We start from the raw sequence: 27,816 nt of genomic DNA, 5'->3' as shown, positions 1-27,816 counted from the left end.
TGCAAAAACTATTGAGAAAGAGTTATGAATTTCCTTCCATTCTCTTCAACCTTTCTAGTCTCATACTTCTACCCTCACTTGGATGCATATATGGTTATTTATTCCCAAATATTCAACTATCAGTTGAATTTGTCTAGGTATTAGTTTCTTTTTATTATTAGTTTTACTTGGTTAGAAAATACCACTTTCTGTTTTGTAGACCTAAGTCTTTCTTTGGCTGAATGAAGTTTTCTTCTCTTAAATCTTTGATTATTGGCTCTGTGTTATTTGTTACTTGTCTAGAATACCCATTTTTTTCTTATGTTTTATTTTTGTCAGTCTTCCATATCCATCATATTCCTCTTTTCTCTTCCCCTTTTTTCTCTCCCCCCCCCCCCACCTACTGGAGTAGAAAGTTTTAGGTATATCTGATCTGATTTTTCAACAATGTTCAATATTTTCAGCTTATCACTTGAATAAATCATTTGTTTTGCTGCTGCATTTTCATTTCCTTAAACAGCATTTTCTCCTTATTTACCAACTCCATTCCAATATCTGTCTCAGCCATCTCCCCTTTTATTTTATATTACATTGTTTTATCTTTCATCTCTTTTAGATTTTTTTTTACATTATAAAGGATGCAGAACAATTGTTTATATCTGTTTCTCTTACTTTGCTCTTGCTTTTTACATCTTGAATACTATGTTTTTGTATCACATAGTATTTTTATGGCACCTCTGTTCCTTTGTTTGCTTTTCCTCTTTGACTTATGTTTGGATGTTAATATCCTTGTCTCTGTAATTGGGGCACTTACCTCTAGATTGGATTCGTGGCCTCTCTCTGGTTCATCTGACTAGAGGCTGCTCATGTTCTCCTCTTAGAGTCTAACAGAAGATCTGGTACATGGCCCGACAGCACATTTCTGGGGTATTGTCTAAAGTGGATCTGCTAGCCTAAGGAGAGGTCACCTCATTTGGTGGCCTAGTTGTCTGATTTCTAGATAATTGAGCACAAGAAGGTTTCCTGCTCCTGCAATTCTTCCAAACTCAATCTTTGTATCGTGCCGATTTTACATCTCCAGGTATAAACCACTCCTTATGCATTTCCATCCCCACTGATGTTGCACTGCCAAGAATTTCAGACCCAGAGTAAAGATAGGAAGCATGGGCTTTAGATGAGATGGACCAAATGATTAGAGCAATTGAGCCCTTGTGCAGCAAGGGAGCCACCTTCTTTCTTCTGGTCTTTGAAAATCCTTTTTTTGGTGCAAGTTTAAAGAAATCTCTTAAAATTGTTGTGTGGCTTTTCTATTTGGCCTCTATTTCCATTTTTTGTAATGAAAATTAAATCTTTTGGCCGTCTAGCAGACCACTGAGTAATATTCCTGGAGCACTTACATGTGTGTGTGTGTGTGTGTGTGTGTGTGTGTGTTGCAGTGGGAAGGTGGGACAGGTGTGATGAGGTGTTACTAGGTTTTGTCTCACCATACCTGTAATGCTCCTTTGCCTGTTTTAAATGCTCAATACAGATTTGTTCAATGAGTAGATGAATGACTTAGTCTTCTTTGAGAATGTAAGTTTAAGCAACAATGTTTAACCATTTATTATTTTAATACCTTTCCCCGGTAGTACTTTTCTAATCAGATATCTTGTGAAATATGTCCTGGAAGTACCAGTTCCATAAAATGTTCTATGAATAAAGGGTTCCATGGACAAACCATTTTGGGAGAAATGAAATTTTCTCATAGAAGTGCAAACAATATGTAAATATATTAAGAGCTTCAAGAAGTCCTGGGTTAACAAAACCTGGTTAACTCTTTTTAATTCAGGATTTCCCAAACTTATTTGATCATAGAAACCTATTAATATCCCATAAAACACACTTTGGGAAATGCTGGTTTAAGTTTTGGTTTTTTTCTGAACATCATAGAATACATTGTAGGCTTTTTCCATAGGTCAGATTTCTAATCTTTAGATCATAGAGATATGTAAATTATGACTTAATATGATTAGAGTGTTCAGATTTAAGTTAGGAATTTCTAACTCAGATTTTTTTTCTCATTTGGTGTTTTGAAAAAAACAATTTTTTTTAAAAAAGATTTTATGTATCTATTTGTCAAAGAGAGAGAGAGAGTACACAAGCAGGGGGAGCAACCGGCAGAGGGAGAAGCAGACCCCCCACTGAGCAGGGAGCCGGATGTGGATCTCGATCCCAGGACTCTGGGATCATGACCTGAGCTGAAGGCAGACGCTTAACCAACTGAGCCACCCAGGTGTCCCTCAGCAACTTTTTAAAATTGTATTTTACTTCGGGGCGCCTGGGTGGCTCAGTAGGTTAAAGCCTCTGCCTTTGGCTCAGGTCATGATCCCAGGGTGCTGGGATTGAGCCCCTCATGGGTCTCCCTGCTCAGCGGTGAGCCTGCTTCCCCCAACTTCTCTGCCTGCCTCTCTGCCTACTGGTGATCTCTGTCTGTCAAGTAGGTAAATAAAATCTTTAAAAAAAAAAATTGTGGGGCGCCTGGATGGCTCAGTGGTTAAGCGTCTGCCTTAGGCTCAGGCCATGATCTCAGGGTCCTGGGATTGAGCCCCATATCAGGCTCTCTGCTCAGCGGGGAACCTGCTTCCCTCTCTCTCTGCCTGCCTCTGCCTACTTGTGATCTCTCTGTCAAATAAATAAATAAGATCTTTAAAAAAAAAATTGTATGTTACTTCAGCCATTAAATTAGTGTGTTTAAGAAAAGGAGATAAATGTTTTATTGGTTTGTAGAATGGAAAGAACCTTCCACCCATGATAGGAAGCATTTCTAGATTTTCCCTGAGCTCAATAAAAGAGACGGTTGCCCTTTCTCATGATCCTGAAATTGCAGGTTAACCTAGAAGGAGACCTATAGTGGTGCAGCTTTTCTATCAAAATGGAATAACTGGGTGAAGTTGGAAAGCTGACTAATTTTATCTTCACTTTCAGAGTATTAAGTCCTTTGCTATAGTCCTCCTTTGTCTTTAAAATAATGTCTGGCGAGGGATGCCTGGGTGGCTCAGTTGGTTAAGCCGCTGCCTTCCGCTCCGGTGGTGATCCCGGGGTCCTGGGATCGAGTGCCGCATCGGGTTCCTTGCTCGGCAGGGAGCCTGCTTCTCTCGCTGCCTCTGCCTGCCTCTCTGCCTGCTTGTGTGTGTTCTCTCTCTCTCTCTCTCTCTCTGGCAAATAAATAAAAAAAAATCTTTAAAAAAAAAAAATGTCTGGTGAAAGCTCAACTTGTCTTTTTTCTTTTGCCTCCTCATCCTGTGGGATTCCGACATGGTTTCATAGCTTACCCGTTCACTGACTGGTTAAGAAACCTACTTTCCTTTGGTTTTGTTTCAGCAACGAATGCTTCCTTTCTTGCTTTACCTCCCCTCTCCAGCCAAATACTTTGTTTTCCCCTCATAGCTTTTTATACTTAGTAGTTTTGTTTGACTCTGCTTTTTAAATTTACTGTTCAGATTGTACCAACTTAGGAGATATTTTTTAAAAGAAGTGCTGTGTTTTAGAGACTTTTTTGGAGGTGGGTATTGGAAGGTGGTAATGAGAAGCGATGGCGGTAGAAAAGCCCGGTGAGTTTTTGGCTCCAGGTTTTCCTTCCGGCTTATAAATCTGAGAGTTAAGAATTTGGAGTGGGTTTGTCCAGCAAGTTCTGAGTTCCAGTTCTTGGATTTTCCCCACAACAAAGTGTTGTATTTTCATGCTTCCTTCTGAATAAGGCTTTCTGTGGACCTCTTCCTCTCGTTCCCTAAGATATCCTTTGTGAATCCAACCATCCCAAATACTTCTGTAATTTTAGAATTAAAAGTGATATCTAGAAACATTATTTAAACATTAAATACTATAAAAACAATATGACAAAAAAAATACCCTTTCCAAGAATTGACAGAGAACATCTAAATAAAAGATAATCAACTGAGCATTTATATTCACTGCAGTAAATGAAATTCTAACTTTCATTTTATCTTCCACAGACAAGCAACAGAAAGGTGAATTTTCAATAGATGGTTACAATGTCAGAATGAATAACACTCTCAGGAAGGATGGGAAGAAAGATTGCTGTTTTGAAATCTCTGCTCCTGATAAACGTATCTATCAGGTTGGAGTTTTTGTGTTGTTTGGAAATTAGGTTGATAAAACGTTCTGATTTCATTTATAAAGACATTAACGTCTTGTTAAAACAGATCTCCCTGACATGTTAATATTAATAAAAGATACTGATTTTATACAGTGAACATTCATATAAGAAGAAATAGATTTTTTTAAAAAAATTTCAGATTATCTTCTCTGAAAGGGATATCTTCTCTCGAAAGAGAGAAGGGATATCTTCTCTCGAAAGAGAACAACGAATATGTAATTTATCAACTTCTTCACATGTTGCATTTTATATCTATTTTAATAGCACTGTGTGATTTCTTGAAAGAATTACATTGCGGAAAGAGTAAAATTATCAAAAGAAAAATATCAGCGTGTTAATGCATATTGTATTGCTTAGGGTTGTGGGAGCAAATGAAGGTAAAGGCACATATCAGCTCTGTGATTCAGGAGCTCTCAGCCAGCATCAATATGGAATGTATGTTTAATAAGTTTTAAATATCTAAGATTGCAGTTGAAAGCCAGTTAATTAAGTTGTCAGGTAGTGTGTTGGAATCTGACAAGAACATTTTTAAGAAAACTGTACCCGGCAGTCTAAAGAAATTCATGGGTGTCTTCTAATTGTCAAGGGCAAATTTTGTTCATCAGTTCTGTCTTTGACATTGATGAAGAGAAGCAGCTTTTTTTTCCTGCACAGCTGCCAGCTGCTGATCAGAGTTTCAAATCCATCATCCTCTGCTTCAATTACGTAAATTTGTCAAAATTAACTGTACATTATAAGAAGCATCCTTGCAAGAAAAGTAGTACCAGACATGAAAAGAATTACTAATGGCCGTAAAGAAGTGATAAGAATGCGACATACCTTTCGTTTCCACGTGGTGATTTTTCTTATTATTGTTTATTTTCTTATTAGTTCACAGCAGCTTCTCCCAAAGATGCCGAAGAATGGGTACAGCAGCTGAAATTTGTATTACAAGGTAAGAGCAATCAGTGGGACTAGTCACTGCAGTCTTTAAATATTGAATAACTGAATGAATTTGGATTTTCATATATGGAAGGTTAATGACTCCTTTGAGAATGACCAAGTACCATGGCTAGTCCTGATACAGACTGTTTACTTCAGATTTATTAAAGTGTTTTTTTCTATAAGTACCAACTGGAAACTTTGCAATTCACATATTTATATAATAATCAGTTTTTGAAAATGCTTCAAGTTAAGAATATAGCCTGTGACTCTGTTGGGCTGCAGCAGTTTAGAAAATAGGGTTTTGAAAACCTCTTTTGCATCCTTAAAAAATTTGCCTTGTGCAACATATTTTTCAGACATGGGATCTGATGTTATTCCTGAAGACGATGATGAAAGAGGAGAATTATATGATGATGTTGACCATCCCTTACCAACCAGCAACCCACCAGCAAGCAGCCAACCAACTGATGATGAAATTTATGAAGAACTCCCAGGTATCTATCATCTGGTGATTCATTTAAGGATTTTTAGGGCTTCCCCCCACCCAATGTCATATATCATCAAGTTGACAACTTGAATGGAAATGGTAAGCTATTAAAAACAAGGACAAGGAAAATCCTCAAAACCCTATTTTATGAAAGGAGTTCTGCTTGAGGTATTTCAAGTGAGTGGATGTACACTTATGAAAAGTGAGTGGAATGTTAAAATGGAGCAGATACAGTCCTAATCTCATGGGACTTTTGGCTCATTAGCATTGTTTATGCTACATAATTTTTTAATTAAAAAATTGACTTGCCTTACAGTTTTTTCCACCAACTCACACATCATCTTTTATTTATATATCTTGGAATTTCCATTAACCAGAAATTCTGTGCACTCCCCATATGTCAACAACTTCTGCCTCATATATTCCTTTTTGCTGTGGTGTATTGCATTGTCTTGGAGGAATATTGTTGCACCATAAACAAAGGCCTTTTGAGGCTTGAGTTTTCTCACTTGATATTTTATTATCAGTGTAAACAAGTTTTCTTATTCTACATTTTCTGGCATTGTTTAGTGTTAATATGCCTTAGTATCTGTTCTGTAACATAAAATTAATTGTCTATTAGCTATTTGATTTGTATTTTTGAGGGGTAAGCTAAAACAGAATAGGTATCATGGACTTAGGATACCTAGAATATGAACACATTCAGGGAATCATTGCATTACTAATACTGTAGGTTGAAATGAGCTTTTTTCTGTCTATTAAAAAAATCAATAGAGAAGAAAGCGGGATTATGAGCAATGTGAGATTTAACCAACATCTCATGCAGAGAAGTTATTTTTCTCTGAATAGAATGATTTTTTAAAAAGATTTTATTTATTTATTTGAGAGAAAAAGAGCATGAGCAAAGTGAGGGGCAGAGAGAGAAGGAGACTCCCTGCTGAGCAGGGAACCTGACTGTGAGGCTTGATCCCGGGACTCATGGGATTATACCCGAGCCAAAGGCAGACACTTAACTGACTGAGCCACCCAGGCTCCCTGAATAGAATGATTTGACGACGTAGTATAAACCTTTAAAACTGATTTCAAAAATACTCAGAATGTTCCAAATTAACATACAAATATAATTTTCAATGGAGTCAGTAGAGATAGTAATAAAAAGCACATGGATTTTGGAGTCAAAAAATTTAAATTCTGGCTGTCCCATGTACCAGTGCAATGACCTTAAAAGTTTTCTTTTCTTTGGCTTATCATTCTTCATCTTCATCTATAAAATTCTTTTTTTCATCACTAAAATGGGGATAATATCATGGTGGAGGGAATGAGCTCTCAGCACAGTGCTTGAATCATGACAAGCCCACAAAAATTCTATCATCATCATTATTGTTTTCATTATTGTATCTTGTAAATTCTTGCAAGGGCTTATATGAAAGTATAAGAATGGTTTTCTGATCAAGTAAGAATTAATGATTGTAATGGTATTATAAATTCAGGCACTACAAAAACTACTGAAATATGCATCTACATATTGTTTTTCACTACCCTCGAAGATGATTAGTCTAAAAGCATAATTTTGTGGGGAATAGTAATCTGTACCTTTCTGTTATTTTAAAGGACCTGTATGTTTATAGCTCCTTCCTTTCTGATTGATCCTAGGGAAATGGCATCTGCCATAGCATTAGTTATCCTCAAGTCGGGAAGAATATTTTCTGAATGCTTGGTTTTAGTTACACCCTATCGTTAACACATTTATTTTAGTTTTGAAAATGTTCAGAAGAGCTTGTGAGAATGTATAGTGAGGTAAAATGGAAGAAAGTAGGACCTTTGAACACATTACTCTCATACATCTTTTATTCCTTTAAAACCCTGCAGCGAATGGGTTACATTACAGTTGTTGGACTGACTGATCTTTAAGTTCTGTGTTTCTTCAGCTTGACCATCCTCTCTCCACCACGCTGCCCCCCACCCTCCAAAAAGCTATTGGTGAAGAATAAAGACCGAATGAATATTCATAGTCCTCTTCCTAACAAAGGTCCAAGGAAGATCTCCTTTAAGTAGCTTGAAATCTTAAAAATATGATACATCTTTTATTTCCCTCACCACAGATGTTCTACTTCATCCCTTTTTTTTGGCCCGGGGCCACGTAATTGTTGGAAATAACTGGTTACTCTTTAAGTGTTCTTACTTCTTGCTGAGGTTCTGGAAGAAATCTAAACTGCTCTGGGATTCCTTGCCCCTGCCTGAGATCCCAGTTACTGTACAAAGTGATTGAGCTTGATAGAGCCTGCACTCGTGCCCCTGGGAAGGAGGCTGGGGTAGGCAGCTGTGGAATGTCTCCTTCTTTCTTCCCTAGTGTCCGCGAGAGCCGCTTCAACATCTGCACAGTTCAAGTCTGTCAAGGCTGAGCCAGTTGCTACAGAGGGGATTTTTCTTTCTCTCTTTCTTTTTTTTTTTTTTTTAAAGATTTTATTTATTTATTTGACAGACAGAGATCACAAGCATGGAGAAAGTCAGGCAGAGAGACGGGGAAGCAGGCTCCCTGCTGAGCAGAAAGCCCGTTGTGGGGCTCGATCCCAGGACCCTGGGATCATGACCTGAGCCAAAGGCAGAGGCTTAACCCACTGAGCCTCCTGGGCGCCCCCAGAGGGAATTTTTCTTAGTGGAAGTCCTCAAGTTGTCTCTCAGACAAATACTGTTGAGGTTTTGTTTGACGAAATATCCAAAACTAGGAAGTCACTTTTCTTTCTTTAGAGAAGGATCTCTCATTCAGGATAAGCGTGGAGGGAGCTGCTTTCACTTCCGTGAGAGACGAATATAGTTTTGAGAGGTGGGGGAGGACAGTGAAGGAGCAGAGAACACATTCAGAAACTGTTGGTATTTTTCCAGTTCTGTGCAAAGAACTACATATCTCTGAGGTCTGACTGGTGAAATTCCAAGAATGAATTAATACCACCATTTCACCACAATTTTCTGTCCATTCTATATAGTCGAAAACGAATCTTCTTAGTTGGAAGATGAAGCATACAAATGTGTTTGAAGGAAAATCTAAGTATTCAACGTGTTACTTTAAGTCACAGAGTTCTTTTTCTGAGAAACTAAAGCTCTTACTCTAATAAATATATATTTTTGAATGTAAATAAGCCTGCAGTGTTGAAGTCTCAGTAATAAGAAGGAAACATTGTTTAAAAAATCGTATTATGAAATATCCCTGGAAATGTGTTGAATTCTCTGGGAGTGTGAATGTTTTCCTTGTGATTGTTTTTCAGGGAGGGTCTTCGAACTTGATAACAGCAGCTTCTCTTTAATTTCTTGTTCATTAATTTTTTTTAAAATATTTTATTTATTTGACAGAGAGAAATCACAACTAGGCAGAGAGGCAGGCAGAGAGAGAGGAGGAAGCAGGCTCCCTGTGGAGCAGAGAGCCCAATGCGGGGCTCGATCCCAGGACCCTGGGATCATGACCTGAGCCGAAGGCAGAGGCTTTAACCCACTGAGCTACCCAGGCGCCCCTGTTCATTAATTTTTAAGTAGTTTCGCCAAAGAATAAGAGTACATTTGTAAGACTTCTCTGTGTGTAGGGGATTTATGCCTACGTACAGAAGAGTGGAAAGCGTGCCATTTCTGGGGAAAGGCGTCTGGCTTTTCTTCAGATACACTAACGCTTTGACATCTTTTATGTCTTGGCGCCTCTTTGCCTGGCCCACTCAGGTTTGCTCTCACAGTGACATTACTGTGGCATATTTGTGTTGGCACGACTCATATGTTGATCAAAGTATGTCACACAGTTTCGTAACAGTCCTGAGTTCATTCGGCTTCACCCAAATTTCCAAAGTTGGTGCTCGTTTTTTCACTAGAAATAGAACGGTTTTGTTTGATTTTTGAATCTTTTTTTAAAAAAGATATTTATTTATTTGACAGACAGAAATCACAAGTAGGCAGAGAGGCAGGCAGAGAGAGGGGGAGGCAGGCTCCCCGCCAAGCAGAGAGCCCGATGCGGGGCTCGATCCCAGGACCCTGGGATCATGACCTGAGCCAAAGGCAGAGGCTTTAACCCACTGAGCCACCCAGGTGCCCAGGCGCCCCTGATTTTTGAATCTTGAAAGAGGACAGCAATCCATGGGGAATGGCTCTTCTCTTCTGGTTACCGCGTCACTTGATTTGTCCCCCCACTTTAAAATCAGGAAATTGTGCAGCAACAACAATAAGGCTTTTTAAAGAGATAGACTGAATAGAATCGGCCTTGTAACAAGAGTAGTAGTAACTGCCCGTCAGCCTCTTAAATCTCCTGCTTTCAGGGGAATTGCATCTGAAATTCTTCTGCCAAGTGGGCTGGAAGAGAGGGCAACATGAAACAGGAAGACAAATTTCTAATTCCATTAACCTGTTTTTTAAGTGTTAATTCATTTTTTCCCCCCATGATGGCAGATTGAACTATTCTGAGCCAGAAACAAAGGATATTTTTATCCTTTGGTCATTCAAATACGTTTTAAATGTATTCATTTCAAGTGTCTGTGTCAAAAATAGAATGTAAAGTAAAATGTAGCTGTAAATTTTTTTTCAGTGAAAACTACTATTACATGTAAAAAAGAACAGCATTCCATTCCTTAAATTTGAAGCAGTCTCCAGCAAGTGGACACGGATGCTGACTTAATCAGAGAGTGATCACAACCCCCCTCAAAATACATTTTAGCTTTTTTCCCTACTGAATCATTATCATTTGTATTACCAGGTTACTATCAAGATTATAGGGGCCTCTGCAGTCTCTGGTGTTAATATCAGTGGTTGGTCCTGGTTTCACCAAAGAATTTTTCTCATTCCTTCTTTGGAATATAGTGGAAAGATGCCAGTTGACTTTCATAGAACCACATATATTCAGCATTTAACATTGTTAGTTCAGGTAGCCTGCTGGCAGGCATCCTTTTTTTTTTAACTGTGTTACTGAATTGTGAAGTTATTAAGTGTGGTGACACAGTACCTTATATCCAGTATGATAAATATTTTTTTCCCAAGTAGATAACTAGATTAGAGTCAAATTTTGGGTGGTTTCAGCTCTGAACTCTGCTAAGAGGGTTATCTGAAGCTCTAGAAAATAAGGGAACTATTTATAAATGAGGGTCCTGGCACACATCTAATTGTTCATATTTTTATCTTTGCTGAATATAAATGTGATTTGAATGCTGTTTATGTTGCCTGTTGCATAACATGGCATGAAGCTTTGGAATTGTGCCTGTCATGTAGCTTTTCCCTGTCATTGGCATTGCAAATGAATTCATTCCAAGAGATGGTTTGACACATATTAAGACCCAAAATACCTGTGTACGTGCGGAAAACATAGGTCTATTGGTAGAGAGATAGCCTAACCCATATTTACAACTTGGTATAAAAGTGGGTGGTTTTCAACCATCAGAAATTTTGGCCCTCAGGCCAAATCATTTAACTATTTTAGTGTTCGGAGGCATTTTTCTTTGGTCGCCACATCTGGGTTGTGTGTATGTTACAAACGTCTGGTGGGTAGAGGCCAGGGGTGCTGCTGAACATCGTATAGGACACAGGACAGCCCCCCACAACAGAGGATTATCTGACCCTACATGTCAGTAGTGGTGAGGTTGAAAAACCCTGCGCAGGAATGTAATAGACAGCTTTCGGTTTATCACCTTTTTAACTATATCTCTGGAATGATGATAACCCATACCCATGTTCCATATGAGTTTATTTTTGTGGACAAAACAAAGGCTTTCTTACGTAGATAAAACTAGGGTTACATTCAGTGGTTCTAGATCATAAGGGACGAGCTGGACTTGCTTGTCACTCTTCCCTTCAAGGGCTTAAATTTCTGTCAGTCTTAGAGGAATGAGGAAACCATGAAAGATGAGAAGGGAAAGAAGCATTTCCTCTCTTTGCATGAGCACAATCTGTGAAGGAAGAGTCTTAATTTGTGGTGATAGAGAGCAGGACTTAGGAGGCAGACATACATTTGAATCCCAGTTCTGCCCCTCACTCGGTACTTTATTTATTTTTTAATTTAATTTAATTTTTTTTTTCACCGTTCCAAGATTCATTGTTTATGCACTACACCCAGGGCTCCATGCAATACGTTCCTCCTTAATACCCACCACCAGGATCACCCATCCCCCCCACCCCCCTCCGCTCTAAAACCCTCAGGTTGTTTCTCAGGGTCCACAGTCTCTCATGCTTCGTCTCCCCCTCCGATTTCCCCCAGTTCACTTCTCACTCGGTACTTTAGCCAAAAAAAGGTGAGCACAGGGGAAGTGGTGATGGAAGGAACAAGAGCAGACGGAGATGCAGGTGAAATATGTCCGCAATGTTAACTGTGGATTACGTTTAAATGAGCCTTTTCTTTTTTTTTTTTTTTAAGATTTTATTTATTTATTTGACAGAAAGAGAGATCACAAGTAGGCAGAGAGGCAGGCGGAGAGAGAGGGGGAAGTAGGCTCCCCACTGAGCAGAGAGCCTGATGGGGGGCTCGATCCCAGGACCCTGAGATCATGACCTGAGCCGAAGGCAGAGGCTTAACCCACTGAGCCACCCAGGCACCCTGAGCCTTTTAATTTAAAAAAGAAGTAAAACCAAATTTAGCTAAAAATTAAAAAATTTAGTTGGGGCAAGAGGGAGGAGGTGGGAGTGAAGGCCTGCTAAATGTTGTTCCAGAGGAGAGAAGAGAGAAATCCTGGGAAGTGCGTTCTTTGTTAGGAAATGCATGTTCAATTTCCAAGTGAGTACTAAATAAATAGGAATGCAATCTTGAGGTTCCCAAAGCAGCCGAGGGGAAATAAAAGATTTTTTTTTTTAAGATTTTATTTATTTGAGAGAGAATGAGAGAGGGTGTAGGGGGGAGAGAGCACGAGTGTCTCAGAGGGGAGGGGCAGACTCCCTGCTCAAGCCTGATGCGACCTGGGACTCGATCCCAGGACCCTGGAATCATGACTTGAGCCGGAGGCAGACGCTTAACTGACTGATGCACCCAGACACCTGAAGACTTTTCTGTGAACTTTAGATGACGAACTCTAAAACTGCGCCAGAAGGTGAACTATTCGCACCGTAGGTTTTGTATCTGTACGTAACTGAGTACTTGATCTTTTCGCACCAAGCAATCTCGAGAGTTTGTTTCAAGATCGAGCTTCTCATCACCTTTGTATCAGCCTTTTCAAGTGGAGTCTTCATTCTGCAGATAGACTCACTTCCCAAGTAGAATATAAACAGATCGAGGCCGCTTTCATTTCTAATTTCCATGCTTTCAGGGGATAGAAGATGATAAAGTTTGTAGGAGCTTCACAAAAATGTATTTGCTTCTTTAGGTCCCAGAAAAAGAAACACACACACACACACACACACACACATCCATAGACCCACATGAACACACGCACCCACAGAGCCAGACTGCGGCGAGAGATCATCAAGTCTCCGCTATTTTTGCAGATAGGTTAGCTGGGAATATCAGCTTCCTAAGAGGACCCAGCTGCTTACTTTAAAGCAATGATTAATAAGAATGGACAAGTTCAACAAAATGTCAGTGATAAATATAAGCACTCTTCATATCTGGCCTCGGCGAGGGCTACAGTTGAGTAAATGCAAGCCTTTAACAAAGTGGGAAAAGATCCAGTCTAACTTAAGCTCAAGTAAAATTTTACTTTGATTTTGTTTCAGATAAGACATTCTTCTATAGATTTGCCCCTCTTTATTAGAACTCCATTGGAATTTCTGCCAAGAAATAGCCACTCCTTATACCTAGGTCTCTGTTGGCCCCTTTGTTTCTTATTACAGGAGTTGAGATGGGGCAGGCAGTTTTTCTCACAGACAAATAAGGAAATTCAGATGCAGAGTGGCATTTTGAGCTCTCTTTGGAACCAGATCCCAAACTTCTTGGCTTCTTGTCTGGGCCTCTTTCCATATTCCTGATCTTGGTGCAGCCTCCCTCTGCTTCTCTTTAAAAGCATGACGATGCATGGGGGAGCCATTGTTTCCTTACCTGCTTACTCTTTAACCTTTGGCAATTTGGCTTTGTATTCCTTTTTTTTTTTAATTTTTATTATTATTTTTTATTATATTCAGCTAGCCGTTGTATAGAACACCTTTAGTTTTTGATGTAGCATTCAGTGGTTCATGAGTTGGGTAGGACACCCAGTGCTCAGCACATCATGTGCTCTCCTTAATGCCTGTCACCTTGTTACTGTATCCCACTGCCCCCAAACCCTCAGTTTGTTTCCCAGGCTCCATTGTCTCTCATAGTTCATCTCCCTTCTCTCTGATTCCTGAGCTAAAACAGCCTCCTCAGAGAACTGGTACTGTCCCAGTCATTAGTTTCTGTCCTCAAATTCACCTCCAGAAGTTTTGTTTTGCTGGCCACCTCTTTCTTCTTGAAACTGTCTCCTCTGGCTTTTGCCATCTTGTTTTCCTGTTATATGTAATATTTATAAATAAGTATCTCCACGCCATTTTTGGATTGCCTCATTTCCTGGTGCTTGCTGATTGTTTCAAATCACTTTTCTATTTATCCAGCATTTCTTTAATAGTGGAGGTTTTTGCTATTTGTACTTTGTTCTCTCATTATACATTCATCTTATAATGCATTCAATTAATAGATTCAACAAATATTTATTGAAAGCCCATTACCTAACAGGTTCTGTTCTAGCTGTTGGTGGTTTAGGCATTAAAAAAAAAAAGACTGTCTCTATTAAGATAATTACCGATTGTAGTTAAGTGCTATGAAGATGAGGGGAAGATGTGAAAGGAGTAATTGTTTTATAGTCTGTGGTCAAGGAAGAGGTGACATTTAAACTGAAACCTCTTGGATAAAACTGGTAAAAGCAAAAAGGCAAACGAAGCACCCTCTGGACACAGGGAACAGGGGGGCAAAGACCCCAAGAGAACCAGAGCCAGAAAGAACCAGAAAGGAGGGCCACGGGTAGCCACTCAGAGAGAGATTAGAATGGGATTGAAGAAGTAGACAAATTAAAACATCTGGACTAACATCTAAACCGTTAGAGCAAAGTAAAATGTCTTCACTGAGTAGCTAGTTCATCGAAACAATAATGGTTAACAATAATGGCTAACAATCAGTATGTGCCAGATAATTTCCTACGTATTATCTCACTTAATAAGTAAAGTATTTTATGGTCTAGGTATTATTACTGTCTCTATTTTATAGGTAAGGAAACTAAGTAGCGGAATTAGGACTCGCATGTAGGCCTGCTGACTCTTAGCCAATAGCTACACTGCCTCCACACAGAACAGAAACCCATCCTTAGCTATCAAATGAGCAGTTACTGACACACAGGTACAAAAGACACCAGAAAGGGTAACATACCAATCAAATCTCATCTTCACATCTGACCTCTCCTCTGAGCTTTGGCCTCATATTTCAAGTGACTTTTGGCCATCATGTCAAACTTGTATTTAAGATCAAAAGTAGCATCTGCCTTACTAATACTGTTCTTCCTCCTTTCATCTCTATTTCTGTTAACAGCATTTATAGTCATGCAGGTTTTAAAAAATAAAACTCAAAACCACCCTTGATTCCTTCCTTGATCCCCACCCCCTTGATCCAGTCAGTTGCCCATTGCTACCAATTCTGCCTGCGAAGCATCATCCATCCACCCCCAGCTCCCCGCTCAGCCTTCAGCCATTCCTCACCTGGGTCCTTATCAGAGGACCCTCACCTGGGTCCTTATCAGAGCTCCCCTAAGTGTTCTCCCCACTGCCTTTGTGTATGTCTGTCTCACCAGCCGACCTGATGATCTGTTCTACACACTGCTAACAGATTGATTTTCCTAAAACACAACATGGTCAGAGTAGTCCCCTGCTCAGTAACATTTATGGGTCTTCACTGCCTTGGGAATCAAGTCCAAGATCACTGGCCAGGCCCGAGCTCCTTCCATGATGTGACTTACATTTACCTTTTCGTTCCCATTCCCACTGCTCAGATCTTTAATCCAAGCAGACTCAATTCTTAACCATTCTTTACTCCTGTCCTGTGGTTCATCTCCATTCCTCACCACCTGCATAGTACTAGGTGCCTTGTCCTAAACCAATATGTTGAATTAATAAAGTAATTAAAGGACAAAAATTTACTCAAATAGCATATGGATAAAAGTTTTGGTTGACATTTTCATTTTTTCATCCACTCAGTCCACAATCAAATCTACAATATTTTCCAATATAATCTCAATCTCATTAGCCACAAGATATGGAGTAGATGCTAAGATGATAAATAAATAGCCTCTGTCCTCAAATATGCTATAATTTAATCAGACAAGTATCTCTATGAATATCTAAGTATAGAAACACAAAACTAACCATATATAGGTGAATCTGTCAATATATCAACCTATCTAAGTCACACTCTTGAATTCCAAAGTCCAATAGTGTTACTCTACACCTTGGCCATATTTTCCCCGTCCATGCCCTTGTAGAACCTTTATATTCACCCATCAGTAATGAAAACACTCTTACTGATTCTGTATATTTATTACACCACTGTATAGTTTCAGTATAAATATAGTGTTTTCTCTAAACCCACTTAGGTAGAACCTTTGTGGTTCTTCCATTAGAAACAAAATGCCCGGGACGCCTGGGTGGCTCAGTTGGTTAAGCAGCTGCCTTCGGCTCAGGTCATGATCCCGGCGTCCTGGGATCGAGTCCCGCATCGGGCTCCTTGCTCGGCAGGGAGCCTGCTTCTCCCTCTGCCTGCCACTCTGTCTGCTTGTGCTCACTCTCGCTCCTCTCTCTCTCTCTCTGACAAATAAATAAATAAATAAATCTTTAAAAAAAAAAAAAAAAAAAAAAAAAAAAAAAAAAAGAAACAAAATGCCCTTGGGACTCCTGGGTGACACAGTTGGTTAAACATCTGACCCTTGGTTTCTGCCCGGTCTGATCTCAGGGTCCTGAGATCCAGCCCCATGTGGGGCTCTATGCTCAGTGGGGAGTCTGTTTGAGTTTCTCTCTCCCTCTCCTTCTGCTCCTCCCTCCCTAAAATAAATAAATAAATCTTAAATTTAAAAAAAAAGAAAAAGAAACAAAATTCCCTTGAGGATTCTGTGTATTTATTGGGCACAACATAGTATTTTTGTAAGTATAGAATAATATAATACTTAACACAATGTAGTGTTATGGTATCGTACTAAATACAGTATTATGATATGTCCTCTACCATTCTGGTGTTAACATTTTTATCAAGAACGTCTCAGCTGATGCTAGGAGACAGCATATATAAAATAATTTAAAACCTTTTTATAAACTGATTAATTTTTCATTTAATGGGGAAAATATTTTCAAGAAAAACAGAAATCAGAAGTTTCGTAAGTTCTGTCTCCTTTTGCTACAACACATTGAATGGCTCTCTCCTCCCAAAGGACAAACCCTGTACCCCTTACTCTGGCTTCCAGAGGTTTTCCACGACTGACTGAAGCCTCACATTATAGCCCATTGCCTGTTCCACTGCACCAACTCTCCAGTTTCAACAAGCTGGCTTACCCTTCATTCTCCCTGAGATAGCCCTTACTTTTCTTGCCTCGCATTTTTGTGCATATACTTCTGTCTGTATGGAATGGTCTCCTTTTAGTTCCATTTCTAATGGATTGTCCTGACTTTTCAGGCTCAGATCAAATCCCATCTTCCCATAAAGCCTCTTCTGCTCATCCCAGCGTAAAGTGACCTGTGCTTCTCTTAACCTCTGTAGCACCATACATTTGAAAACTAACCACATACAGCTTTGTGGCATTTTCTTATGCTGTTATCCACTATTCTAGAAATCTTATATTACTTTGCATGTCATTATTTATCCAGCAAACAAATGGTTGGACCTTTATATCATTATTATATTTACAAGCTCCTTGAGGGCAGGGATCAAACCTTGTATTTCTTGGCATTCCCTTAAATGATATTTCAGCAAGTGCCCTCCTCATAAGAAGTCTACAAGTAATACCTAAACAATACTGTCTTCAGGTAGAGGGGGTTATTAGTTAAGAGAAACTCTTTTTCCCCTCCTCCATGATGATTCTTTCCCTAATAACACCAATTACTGCGAAATCCCGAAAGAATGATTATACTGACCCGTATACAATCAGTGGTACATTGAAGTATGGCTGATCTCCCAAACCTCATTAAAATCTAACCTTACTGTTCCAGGGAGCATAGTCTCAAATAAATAAATTTGTGAAATATAATACATTGAGTGATGAAAAGCTCTAATATCATCAATCTCTTGTACCATTAAAGATAGATCATCTACTGTGAACAACGGGAACAACTTGGGTTACCATTTCCCTGTGGCAGGCTAGTCATCTCAAGCAAGACATTTCCCAGGAAATGACATTCTCCTTTGCTCCCACTCATTCGTTAAAGACCACAGGTAGAGCAGGACTAAAGAGCACAGGATCGTAACCAGGGTTTTTAAAAGCTGACATCTGCAAGGACAAAACTCAGGGTTTAATGTAACTAGTAAGGAAATGATGAGCTTCATGTTTAAGAATAGACTCAGATATGGAAAGTTGCATAAGCAGCTTAAGGGCTGGTGAAACCAAGGTTAAGAATCCGTGATTAGACAGATGCTTGGGGAAGGTGTTTAAAGATTATCTCTGAAGCCACTGCTTTGATTCAATGGGTGTGGAAGAGTCCTTGGAGGGTCTAGAAGAGAGGAAGGCTGCGGTCAGGATTCAGTTTGTTCACTCCTAGTACCAGCCAGGGCTTACATTAAGTCCTTTGTTTCCCTTCTCTGCTCCACACCCTTTCCTTCAATTAAGCAAGCTCCTTTTCTCGGCCTACTGTTTACGTCCTGCTCCTGATTTCACATCGCCTGTTACGCTGTCTCATATCCCAGATAACCTCATTTCACTTCCCTGGTCAGCCTGTGTTTTCTTTTAGAAATTACCTTATATCTTAGTTCTTCCTGGAAACCTAGCTTGAATAGGCAGGTCAAGGTGAAGGTCATTCATATTCATAACAGAATATAATCTCTCTACATGTTGTTTAAGGCGTAACCGTAAGAGACAGTAACCCCCAAACATGTAGATGTGCATGTCTAGACGCTTGAAAGTATGTGAGTTTTAAGCCTAGTTGTTTATTTAATATTTCTTGAGAGCCCAGCATTAATTTAAAGTTATTGTGAAGTAATCATTTAGAATTCTAATAAATGAACAGAAAAAGAGCAGTGAAGAAAATGAAACAAAACAAAACGGGAAAAGAGAAAAAAGCCTAACTTCTCTGTGAGTAATTCAGCTACTGATTATTCGTGCAACAAGTTATTTTTTAAAAGTTTTTATTTATATTAGTTAGCATGCAGTGTAGTATTTGTTTCAGGTGCACAACACAGTGATACAATGACTCGATCACAACAAGTACACTTCTTTTTCCCCCTCATCAATTTCACCCGTTCCCCCCCCCGCCCACGCACCTCCCCTCTGACAACCATGTTTGTGCTGTGGTTAGGGGTCTGTTTCTTGGTTTGCCTTTCTTTTTTTCCCTCTATGATTGTTTTGTTTCTTAAATTCCACATCTGAGTGAAATCATATGGTATTTGCCTTTCTCTGACTTATTTCGCTTAGCATGATACCCTCTAGTTCCATCTACGTCACAGGCAACAAATTATTATCAATTATCATGCAACGAAGATTTATTGGACAGCTGTTCTGTGTCAGGCACGGTGCTCGGCACTGGGGATACAGGTCCCACCAATAAAACTCAGATTTGTTAAATAGCAATATAAAATATTCAGTAAAAATAGTTTGGGAAGAGTAATCAGAAACTGAGGAAGGACTGATAAGAAACAATGATCACAGCCAAGTGTCTGTTGGTAGATGGTATGTATGTCTGAAAGGATCATACCCCATGAACAAAATGTGGTTGTGAACACCACCTAAGGAGCATTCTGAAGATGAAAGTGAAATGGTCAAGGTCAGAGAGTTTGTTAAATGAACACCCTTTCAAAAAAATACTCAGGTGGGATAACTAGGGATGTATTTGGAAGAGGTCAGATGATAGCATATTCATGTTGCAGGGAAAAAAGGGGAATTTGTATTCCTGAAAAGATTTAACAGAGAGCAAACAAGAAAGAGAAAGACTTTTAAAAACAACTACCAAGCCCCTTTAACATTTAAACTTTTTTTTTTCCTCCAACAACAACAACAAAAGACTTTCCAAAGGAAGTGGTGGAAGAAACCCCATTGCTTGAGACATTAAAAACCAGATGGTCCAAAGCCCCAGAAAATACTCACGCGGGATCAATCCTTCACTGGGCGAAAGCAGAGGGACCACTGCAACTTGTGTTTTGAATCTCTAGCTTAGCAGTGCTATGAAAATAAAGATTTACATTTCCTTGGGCTTTTCCTTAATTTCTTAGCTCCCCTTTGTGGTCCCATGGCATTCTGTGTTGACCTCTGTGAGAGCTGGCCACACAGGAATTGCCTGCTTACTTGGGTGTCTCTTCTCCTCCTCGCTCCAAGTACTGTGAGCTTATCAGGTTTTTTCCCTTTCCCTGCAAGAGTGCTGTGGGCCTTGGTTCTGGAAATGGTCCTGCGCAATGCTTTTGCATTTGCTTCTGCCAGAGCCCCAGGAGTTGCACAATTTTTATGTTAAATTTCTTGGCTTGGGAGAACCACACTTGAGAATAGTATAAATTTGGATCTCACATTGTACAGGTCTGGGGTTTTGATTTCTCACAGGAAACCCTTCCCCTCCCCCTCTGACCACCACCATCCAGAGCCCTAGAAAGACAAAAAGCTTCCTTGTGGTTTCCCTGGGTTGGTGGGGGTCTTACTTCCAGCTCTCCATTTCTCATGGGCCCAAGGCCGTGTCTCCTGTATCTGTGAAGATGGTAAAACTCCAGCCTCAACCCCACCCTGCAAATGGTCATTATTCCCCTTTAAGCAAGTGGGGAGAGACAGGTCTGTTTCAGCTTGGTTGACCGTGTTGTTAGAGGCTGAAATCCTAGTCATAAGTAATTAGTAACTGCAAATACACAACAATAGAGATTTAGCTTAATTATAAGTCCTTGATTTAAGTGCTTTAATTCAAGCCAAATAAACAAAAATTTGAGCAAATACTAGGCAGATGTGAAGTGGCTAATATTTTTCTTCTGAACACTAATGGGCTTTATACTCTTACTATTAATTGCTTCTTGATACCAAAAAATTTTTATTGTGACAGAGGAGATCTTAAATGGCGCTGATTACTACTTAGAGAAAAAAATGACATTTGTACATACAAAGAGTTACTCAAAAGTTGTATCAACATAGCGATCCATCCAGATCCAAAGATATGCTCTGGTTTTATAAGTGAAGAATAATACGTATTTGTATTTGAGGTCATGTCAGATGAGGGTAATGTGGTTACATGAGACTCTGTCTTAAAAATGGGATTGGCATTCCGATCAAATGAAGTTCCTCTAATTTAAATAACACATTTTTTCCCCTGTGCTGATCAATCATTTTCTCTCCCAGAAAGTCAAACCAGTTTTTGCACTATTGATTTGCAAAACTTACGTGGCATAAACATTATGTGACAGAAGTTGTTTGTTATTAAGAGAGAGAATATCGTCTCCAAGAAACTTGTCATCTGGAAATAGGAGAAATCACACAAAGTAATTTTATTTGTATCATGGCTTTTTCACTGTTGGCTACATTTGTGACAGCTGATTTCATATTAAATATTAACAGTATTTTGTTTATGCTTGAATGTGCTACAGTAGGAAGTAGATTTTACTCAGAATCTTCCTGGTTAGAAAGTGTATCACTCCAGTTTAATAATACACTTACAGGCCAGTTATGAAGAACATTTTATGTATCTAAGGTAATCAGGCTACCACTTGGGTGTCAAAATTTTGAGGCTTTACCCTTTGGTCTTACCAGGTTATTGTTTATGGATGTCGGAAGTGGTAAAATATTGGGAATGACATTTGGTTTATACAAATAGAAACAGCTACAGCTTCTAGGAGATCATGGATATTAATATACATTGCATGATTATAATGAATGAGTTGTGGAAACAGTTCATCTGTTGTTGGATCTTGATATAGAAAGCAAACTAGTGTTTGTATTTTTCATTTTCAAGAAGGCTGATACAATAAAAAACATTGATATGTTTAATTTGTGTTTCTTGTACAAGTAGAAGAAGTAGTAAATTTGCATGTAATTTCGGTGACATCCACTTAAAAAAAAAAAAAAGACCTCACTGAATTGTGTTGAATCTTTTGGGTTAGTGAAGTGTGTCTGTGATTTGTATTGTTTTGATACTACTTTTCAATATATGAAAATACCCAGGAGACAGGCTCCCGCTGAATTTCTGGTCACTATGTCATCAGTGCTATGAGCGTATGTTGTCAGTTGTTTAAACATCGTGAAATCTGCTGTGGGCTGGCAAGAAGCATCTGGGAGCCAGACTTTTCCTGTGGACACACGCCAAGTAGTGTATTATATTTCCTAGCGAAAGTGAGCTATATTGAGATCATTTTTCTTTCTGAGTTTTTTAATCCAGGAATTATTTTCTAAAGTTAAGTAAGGATCATAGGCTAAAATTGTTTATATCCTGAATTTCAGAGTAGCTGGTTGATAACCACTCTTATTTAGCTAGAGGAGGTGTAAATAAGTCATGCAATTAAACCACTTCAGGTAGCTAACAGTTTTCTCCTAATTAGACTGTTCAGGAAAGTTCATATGTCATTTCATGCGTTCTCTTTAAATCCATGATTTGCTCTAAGTAATGGCAATAAACACTGAATGACCCTTTAAATAAGTACTATAGTTGGACATGTCATTAAATTTACACGTTTAATTGTATTATCTAATTAGATAGAAGTAAACCCTAAATTGTATTTCAATACACACAATTACAGCATAACCTTTATTTTAACAAAATATGCCAAAAGTTTGTAAAACATCATATTTAACTTAAAAATCTGAAACCATTGTGATTCTGGGACGGGAAAACAAGCTTTGTCATACTGGAAAATAAGCTGGGAGTTAGTTTGAGAGCACTGGCACTGCCTAGACTAGAGGTCCCTAGGGTGGCAAGGATTTGTCTTTCCAGAACGTTTACTCCATGTGTTACCATGGGCCGCCGTTGGGTGAGACCTTAAAAAAGTACGGTCGGGTTTGCCTGCCATGTACATTAAAAATACCCTGTCCCTTTTACATGAGAGCAGACATTTTGTTTATGTTGGCCTTATTTCTGGAATCCAAGCAAAAGACACTTTGCAAATGAGAGTTCAACTTCTCCCTTTAGGGAGCCAAAACCGAGCAAGTTGTTTTTTTTTTTTTTTTTTTTCTTCTTATGTAAGTTTCAGGTGTACAGCTTTATAATTCACAGTACAAAGTGATCACTGCCATCTGCCATGATATAGCGGACCTCGGTCCTCTCTGTAACCACTAGTCTGTTCCCTGTATCTATGAGTTTGTTTTGCTTTATTTTCTTTGTTCGTTCTTTTTTTTTAAAGGGAGTTTTCCTTTTTTTTTTTTAAGATTTTATTTATTTATTTGAGAGAGAGCAGAAGCAGGGGGAGCAGCAGAGGGAGAGGGAGAAGCAGACTCCATGCTGAGCAGGGAGCCCGAAGCAGGGCTTGATCCCAGGACGCTGGGACGCAGACACTTAACGACTGAGCCACCCAGGCACCCCCATTTTTTTTTTAAACATTCCACATATAAGTGAAATTATATGGCATTTGTCTTTCCCTGTCTGACTTATTTCACTTACATTATACCTTCAGGGTCCATCCATGTTGTGGCAAATGGCAAGATTTTATTTTTTTTTGTTGCTGAGTAGTATTTCATTATACAAAATAGACCAGCGCTTCTTTATCCATTCATGTGTCGATGAACACTTTGGACACTTGGGTTGTTTCTGTATCTTGGCTATTGTAAATAACACTGCAGTGAACATCAGGGTGCATAGTTCTGTAAGCGTGTTTTCTTTCCTAAGCTCAAATTTTTATTCTTGTGCACTTCAAAGAACATCCGATGCTATTTTGCGGGAGTGAACCCCAAGACCTCCTTCCAGTGAGCTCTGTGTGCCTACCCTCCCCTTCTTCCCCCCGCAGCTGCTACCCCGCTTCTTTTGGCAGCTCCTCTCTACAGAAATAAACTAGTTCTAGAGGATCTTTCATTTTCTAGACGCTGTAACATTTGATCATAAACATGTCTGTGTGTCAAAAAATACCTCTTAACTTAGAATTGAAACAGCCTTAAAAACATAATTCTGAAAGTCCATGCACAGCCCCTCCTCCTAGGTACATGGAAATTTTTATTTCAAGAGTGCCATTCTTTTGTATTATGTAAAGTGCTTTAATTTGCTGCATTTTTCATGTCTTACTGCAGTCAAATCTGGTGAGAAACTATAGCTATCTCATTCAGGATTAATCAATCTTCTTAGCTCTTGGCCAGGACGGAAGCTTCTCTCCGCGCTGCTTGCTTCAGGGGCTTGGCCTTCCTCTGTTTCTTCATCATATTCAGCCTCCGAGAGGGAGGTGATGGGAGATGATTTTTCCATTTGTAAGCTGCCTTCCAACGGAAAGAAAAATGGAGGGGGCAAATGCCAAGCTTTTCACTTTCTGTGGCCATTACAAACATGACTCTCCTGTTGTCCAGTGGGTACACTATATTTCAAGGGAGCTATTTTTTTTTTTAATACTGTCAGAGTTAGCCAAGTTATTTTGTCATTGAAGAGTGTTTAAAAAAAAAGAATATGTGTCAACATGACATGGTGAATATTAACTTTCTCCTAAGTTACATGTTATGGCAATAGGTTAAAGTGCTGTTTAATTAATTAACAAACACAACAAGTGATCTATGCAAGGTCTTACATCAAAAGAGAAGAAAAAGCATAGTGCTTCAGACCTTGGGTTCTGGGGGCAGACAGCCTGGATTCCAGTTCGGACGCTGCTTCTTATTGGTGTGTCATGCTGAGCAAGTTCCTTAAATGTTTCTATGCCTCCACGTCTTCATCTGCAAAATGGGACTAACAGCAATACCTTCCTCAAAGGGTTTTGAGATTTGTGCATGTAGTGACTGGCATGGTGCTTGGTACATAGCCAGTCCTCAGGTTACTATTATCCTCACTTGACTGTCAATCTTCCCTCGCTGGGCATTCTACTGGGCAATTCACCTCATCTTATTCTCACAGTAATTCTCCAAGTAAATTCTGTATTTCTGTTTTCCAGATTGAAAATTGAGGTTCAGAGAGTTTAAATATTAGCTTGCTAAATTGGTCCAGCTAGGAAAAGCGAGTAATATGAACTTCTGGAATACAGATTTTATTTGCACTTCTATCGTTCCATTTTATCTTTTGGGATTGATTTGGGACTAATTTCTGCATTACTAATTTCATGATAATGAACTTTACGCTAGAATTACTTACTGAGGTGTGCCTGTATTTTGAAGTTTAAAAGGCAAGTAACGTGGGAAGATACAATGTTCTAATTAACTTATAGTCAGATTATGATAGAACACAAACCACTGAACTCTTATGTAAAAGAAAGCCTCAGAAGGTATGCCTCTATGTCAGTGGTTCTCAAAGCGTGGCCCCGGGACCAGCAGCATGGGCTGGAAACTTTTTTAGAATTGCACATGCTGAATCTACTGAACCCAAAACTCGATGGGTGGGGCCCAGCAGCCTGGGTTTTGATAAGCCCTCTGAAGTTTGCAAACCAGTCCTCTAGGTGAACGGCACACCATGGTGGGATCCCAGAGATATTGATGATGTTCATAATATCTGCTCCCAAACTGGAAGTTACATATCACAGCGGGAGTGTGTAGTGGTAATAGAAAAATACACGTGGGGCTGTTATTTGATAATTGCCCTATAAATATTAAATATTCAAGACTGTGTGCTCAATCTTTTCCGTTCCTTGGATTTAGGGCTTCTAAGCAGGGGGTAACGATTACTTGCAAGCCTAACCAGTTGAGCACAAGGACTGAGAGACCGAGAATGACTTTCTGCTCACCCTCAGCTTCTTGTGCCTGGGACACGCAGGGATTGGAAAGGTTAGGGGTTTTTTTTTAAGTGTTTAGCAATGAGGAGTCTTCAACTAAGAGGAGCTGACAGTAAGAACACGGAGAGGAAGGAAAAGCACGAAACAGTCATTACCACTGCGTCTTGTTCCTTCTTCAGGTAGATTTTAAACATGGAGTAGCGGACGAAACAATGGGGGCCAAAGGATATAGGAAGTAAATAGGGAAACTGCTGCCATATCCAGATTTAACTGTGGAAAAAATTAGACAAAAGCAGTTGTCATCTTAGAATCCGTCATAACCAATGAGAAAGAAACTGGCCATCAGCCAGATGTATTTGCCTAGACTTTAGCAAGGCAGATTTCAGAAAATTCCAAGAAATAGGTGCAGATGTATGGTAGTAAAGACAAGTATTTTAAAATAGCACTTAATGCTTAATGATTGCAATGAGGAAAAGGTGGGGGGGGGACAAAGCTATATCAATGTTTTTGTGCTATGATCTGTCCAATTAATGCAGCTTTATAGGGTTATAGATTAAGCACTGAAATGGCCAAATAACCAAGGAAAACATGAAAAGAGCTGAAATTTGTAAATTATGCTAGGTGTAACAAAAGGTGTATAATTGCCCTATGTTTTTGTTTGTTTTTGAAATTTATTAGGGGCAGTAATTTCCAAGAAAACAATCAGTTTCTATTTTATTTGCTCCTTTTCCGTCAAGAATTTTCCTCCAACTGGTAAGATTGGTAGCAGGTAGCAGAAGCCAAGGACAGGCAAAGAGTTTCTAATAGAATACCCAGCTAACCAAGATCCATTTGATTTTACATTCATCAAACATTCATGGAAAACATTTTTTTGTCCCAGCCCCTCTGTTAAGCCTGGTGGGGGAGTACACACTCAGAAGAAAAAGAGACAAGGAGACAAATGTTTGCAGTGCTCTGAGAGAGCAGTGGTAATGGAGGCCTGTACGGAGGCTGGGAGAGCACAAAGGGGGAGTGCCCAGCCGCCTGGAGGAGTTTGGGGAAAGCACCCTACATTAGGGGACATTGGAGCCTTAAAGATGAGTAGGAGTTAAGTTTGCCTTCTGGCTTTTGTAAGACTACATCACAAGACAAGGTGCAAATGAAGTAGATGAACTACTGTCACTGATTTTGAAGGAAACATGCAGGAAGAGAGAGATGCTGGAAGTATGGAGTCTAGCAATTAAATGGTGAACTCTTCAAAAAAGAGTTGAAAGTTGCAGTATCTTAAGTTGGGTTTCCTGGAATAGCTCTGAGACTGTTGTATGTAGAAGATTTACTGGTGAGTGATCTTGGGAGATACTCTCGTATGAAAGTGAGGGATGCCGAATTGGGTGGGAGAGGCTGACCCACAATGCAGCTTTTATGAGGCCTCAGCTGAGCTCTTGGGGAGCTCTGGGTCTGGGATGATTCTTCAAGGTTGTTGTTGAGACAAAGGAGCATGTCTTTATGTCCCCACATCAGCTAGTCACTGAGTCCTGGCTCTTCTGGGAGGGATGTCATCTTGAAAGAGGCAGTCCCCTGTAGCTGAGGACAGTTCCTAGTGAGGGAGACAGCTGTGAGCCCGCAGCAGTCTGGGTCCCAGTAACTGGAGGTTGGTTGTGTTGGCCCTGAAGAGGGCTTCTAGGAGGAGTGCGACATTATCCATGACAGATGGATTCTGCAGACCCTAGACAGTTTAGGAACTTTGAAGTGGACAGTAAAATAAAGCATCAAAGAGAGACTTCCATGCTATCTAGAAGATGAAATCATGATTACCAGAGCCCATCATGTGTTCAGGGAAATGACAGACATGTAACTATATTTAAGTGAGGCATTTGGCCAGAATTCTCATGAAATTTTTATGGATATAAACTCTATTGGATCACTGACTATAGAGCTGTGCCCAAAGGGTGTTGATTAATTTATTTTGTGAATGCCTTAGCACTTCATTCTCAGTATTGTCATACCATCATATTCAATGCCTAGATGAAGATATACAGGCTGTGTATATAGACTCAATAGACTGAAATTATGGATCAAATCTAACAAGATGACATATGATAGGATATCACATTTGCTCCAAAAATCTTGATGCACAAGTACAAGAAAGGAAAGACTTGGCTTGGAAGCAAATGGGAAACACACATAGGGATTTTGGTTAACAGCTCAGTATGACTCAACAGTATAATGAGATTCAATCCCGAGATTGTATGCTTTGGGAAAATAAAATAATTATCAAATACTGTTCTGGGTTAGCAGGCTATCAATTTTTTCATGTTGTGGATTAACAGTGTTTAGATATTTCACTAAAAATGATCTTGC

General features: G+C 39.4%; 1 protein-coding gene across 2 annotated transcripts in view; it reads left to right on the top strand.

The window, feature by feature from the left end:
- Positions 1 to 27,816, top strand: part of SKAP2 (src kinase associated phosphoprotein 2) — a 171,441-nt gene that overhangs the window by 111,198 nt on the left and 32,427 nt on the right. For both annotated transcript variants that reach the window (XM_080818192.1, XM_080818193.1), the window contains exons 7-9: positions 3,972 to 4,096; positions 5,006 to 5,069; positions 5,416 to 5,553. In XM_080818192.1, coding sequence (XP_080674318.1) covers positions 3,972 to 4,096; positions 5,006 to 5,069; positions 5,416 to 5,553 — 327 coding nt within the window. The remainder of the gene's footprint in view (positions 1 to 3,971; positions 4,097 to 5,005; positions 5,070 to 5,415; positions 5,554 to 27,816) is intronic.

This window comes from Martes martes, assembly GCF_963455335.1.
Source record: "Martes martes genome assembly, chromosome: 11".
NCBI classification, from domain to species: Eukaryota; Metazoa; Chordata; class Mammalia; order Carnivora; family Mustelidae; genus Martes; species Martes martes.
Note: the sequence above shows the minus strand (reverse complement) of the source record. Positions and strands in the feature narration are given on the sequence as shown.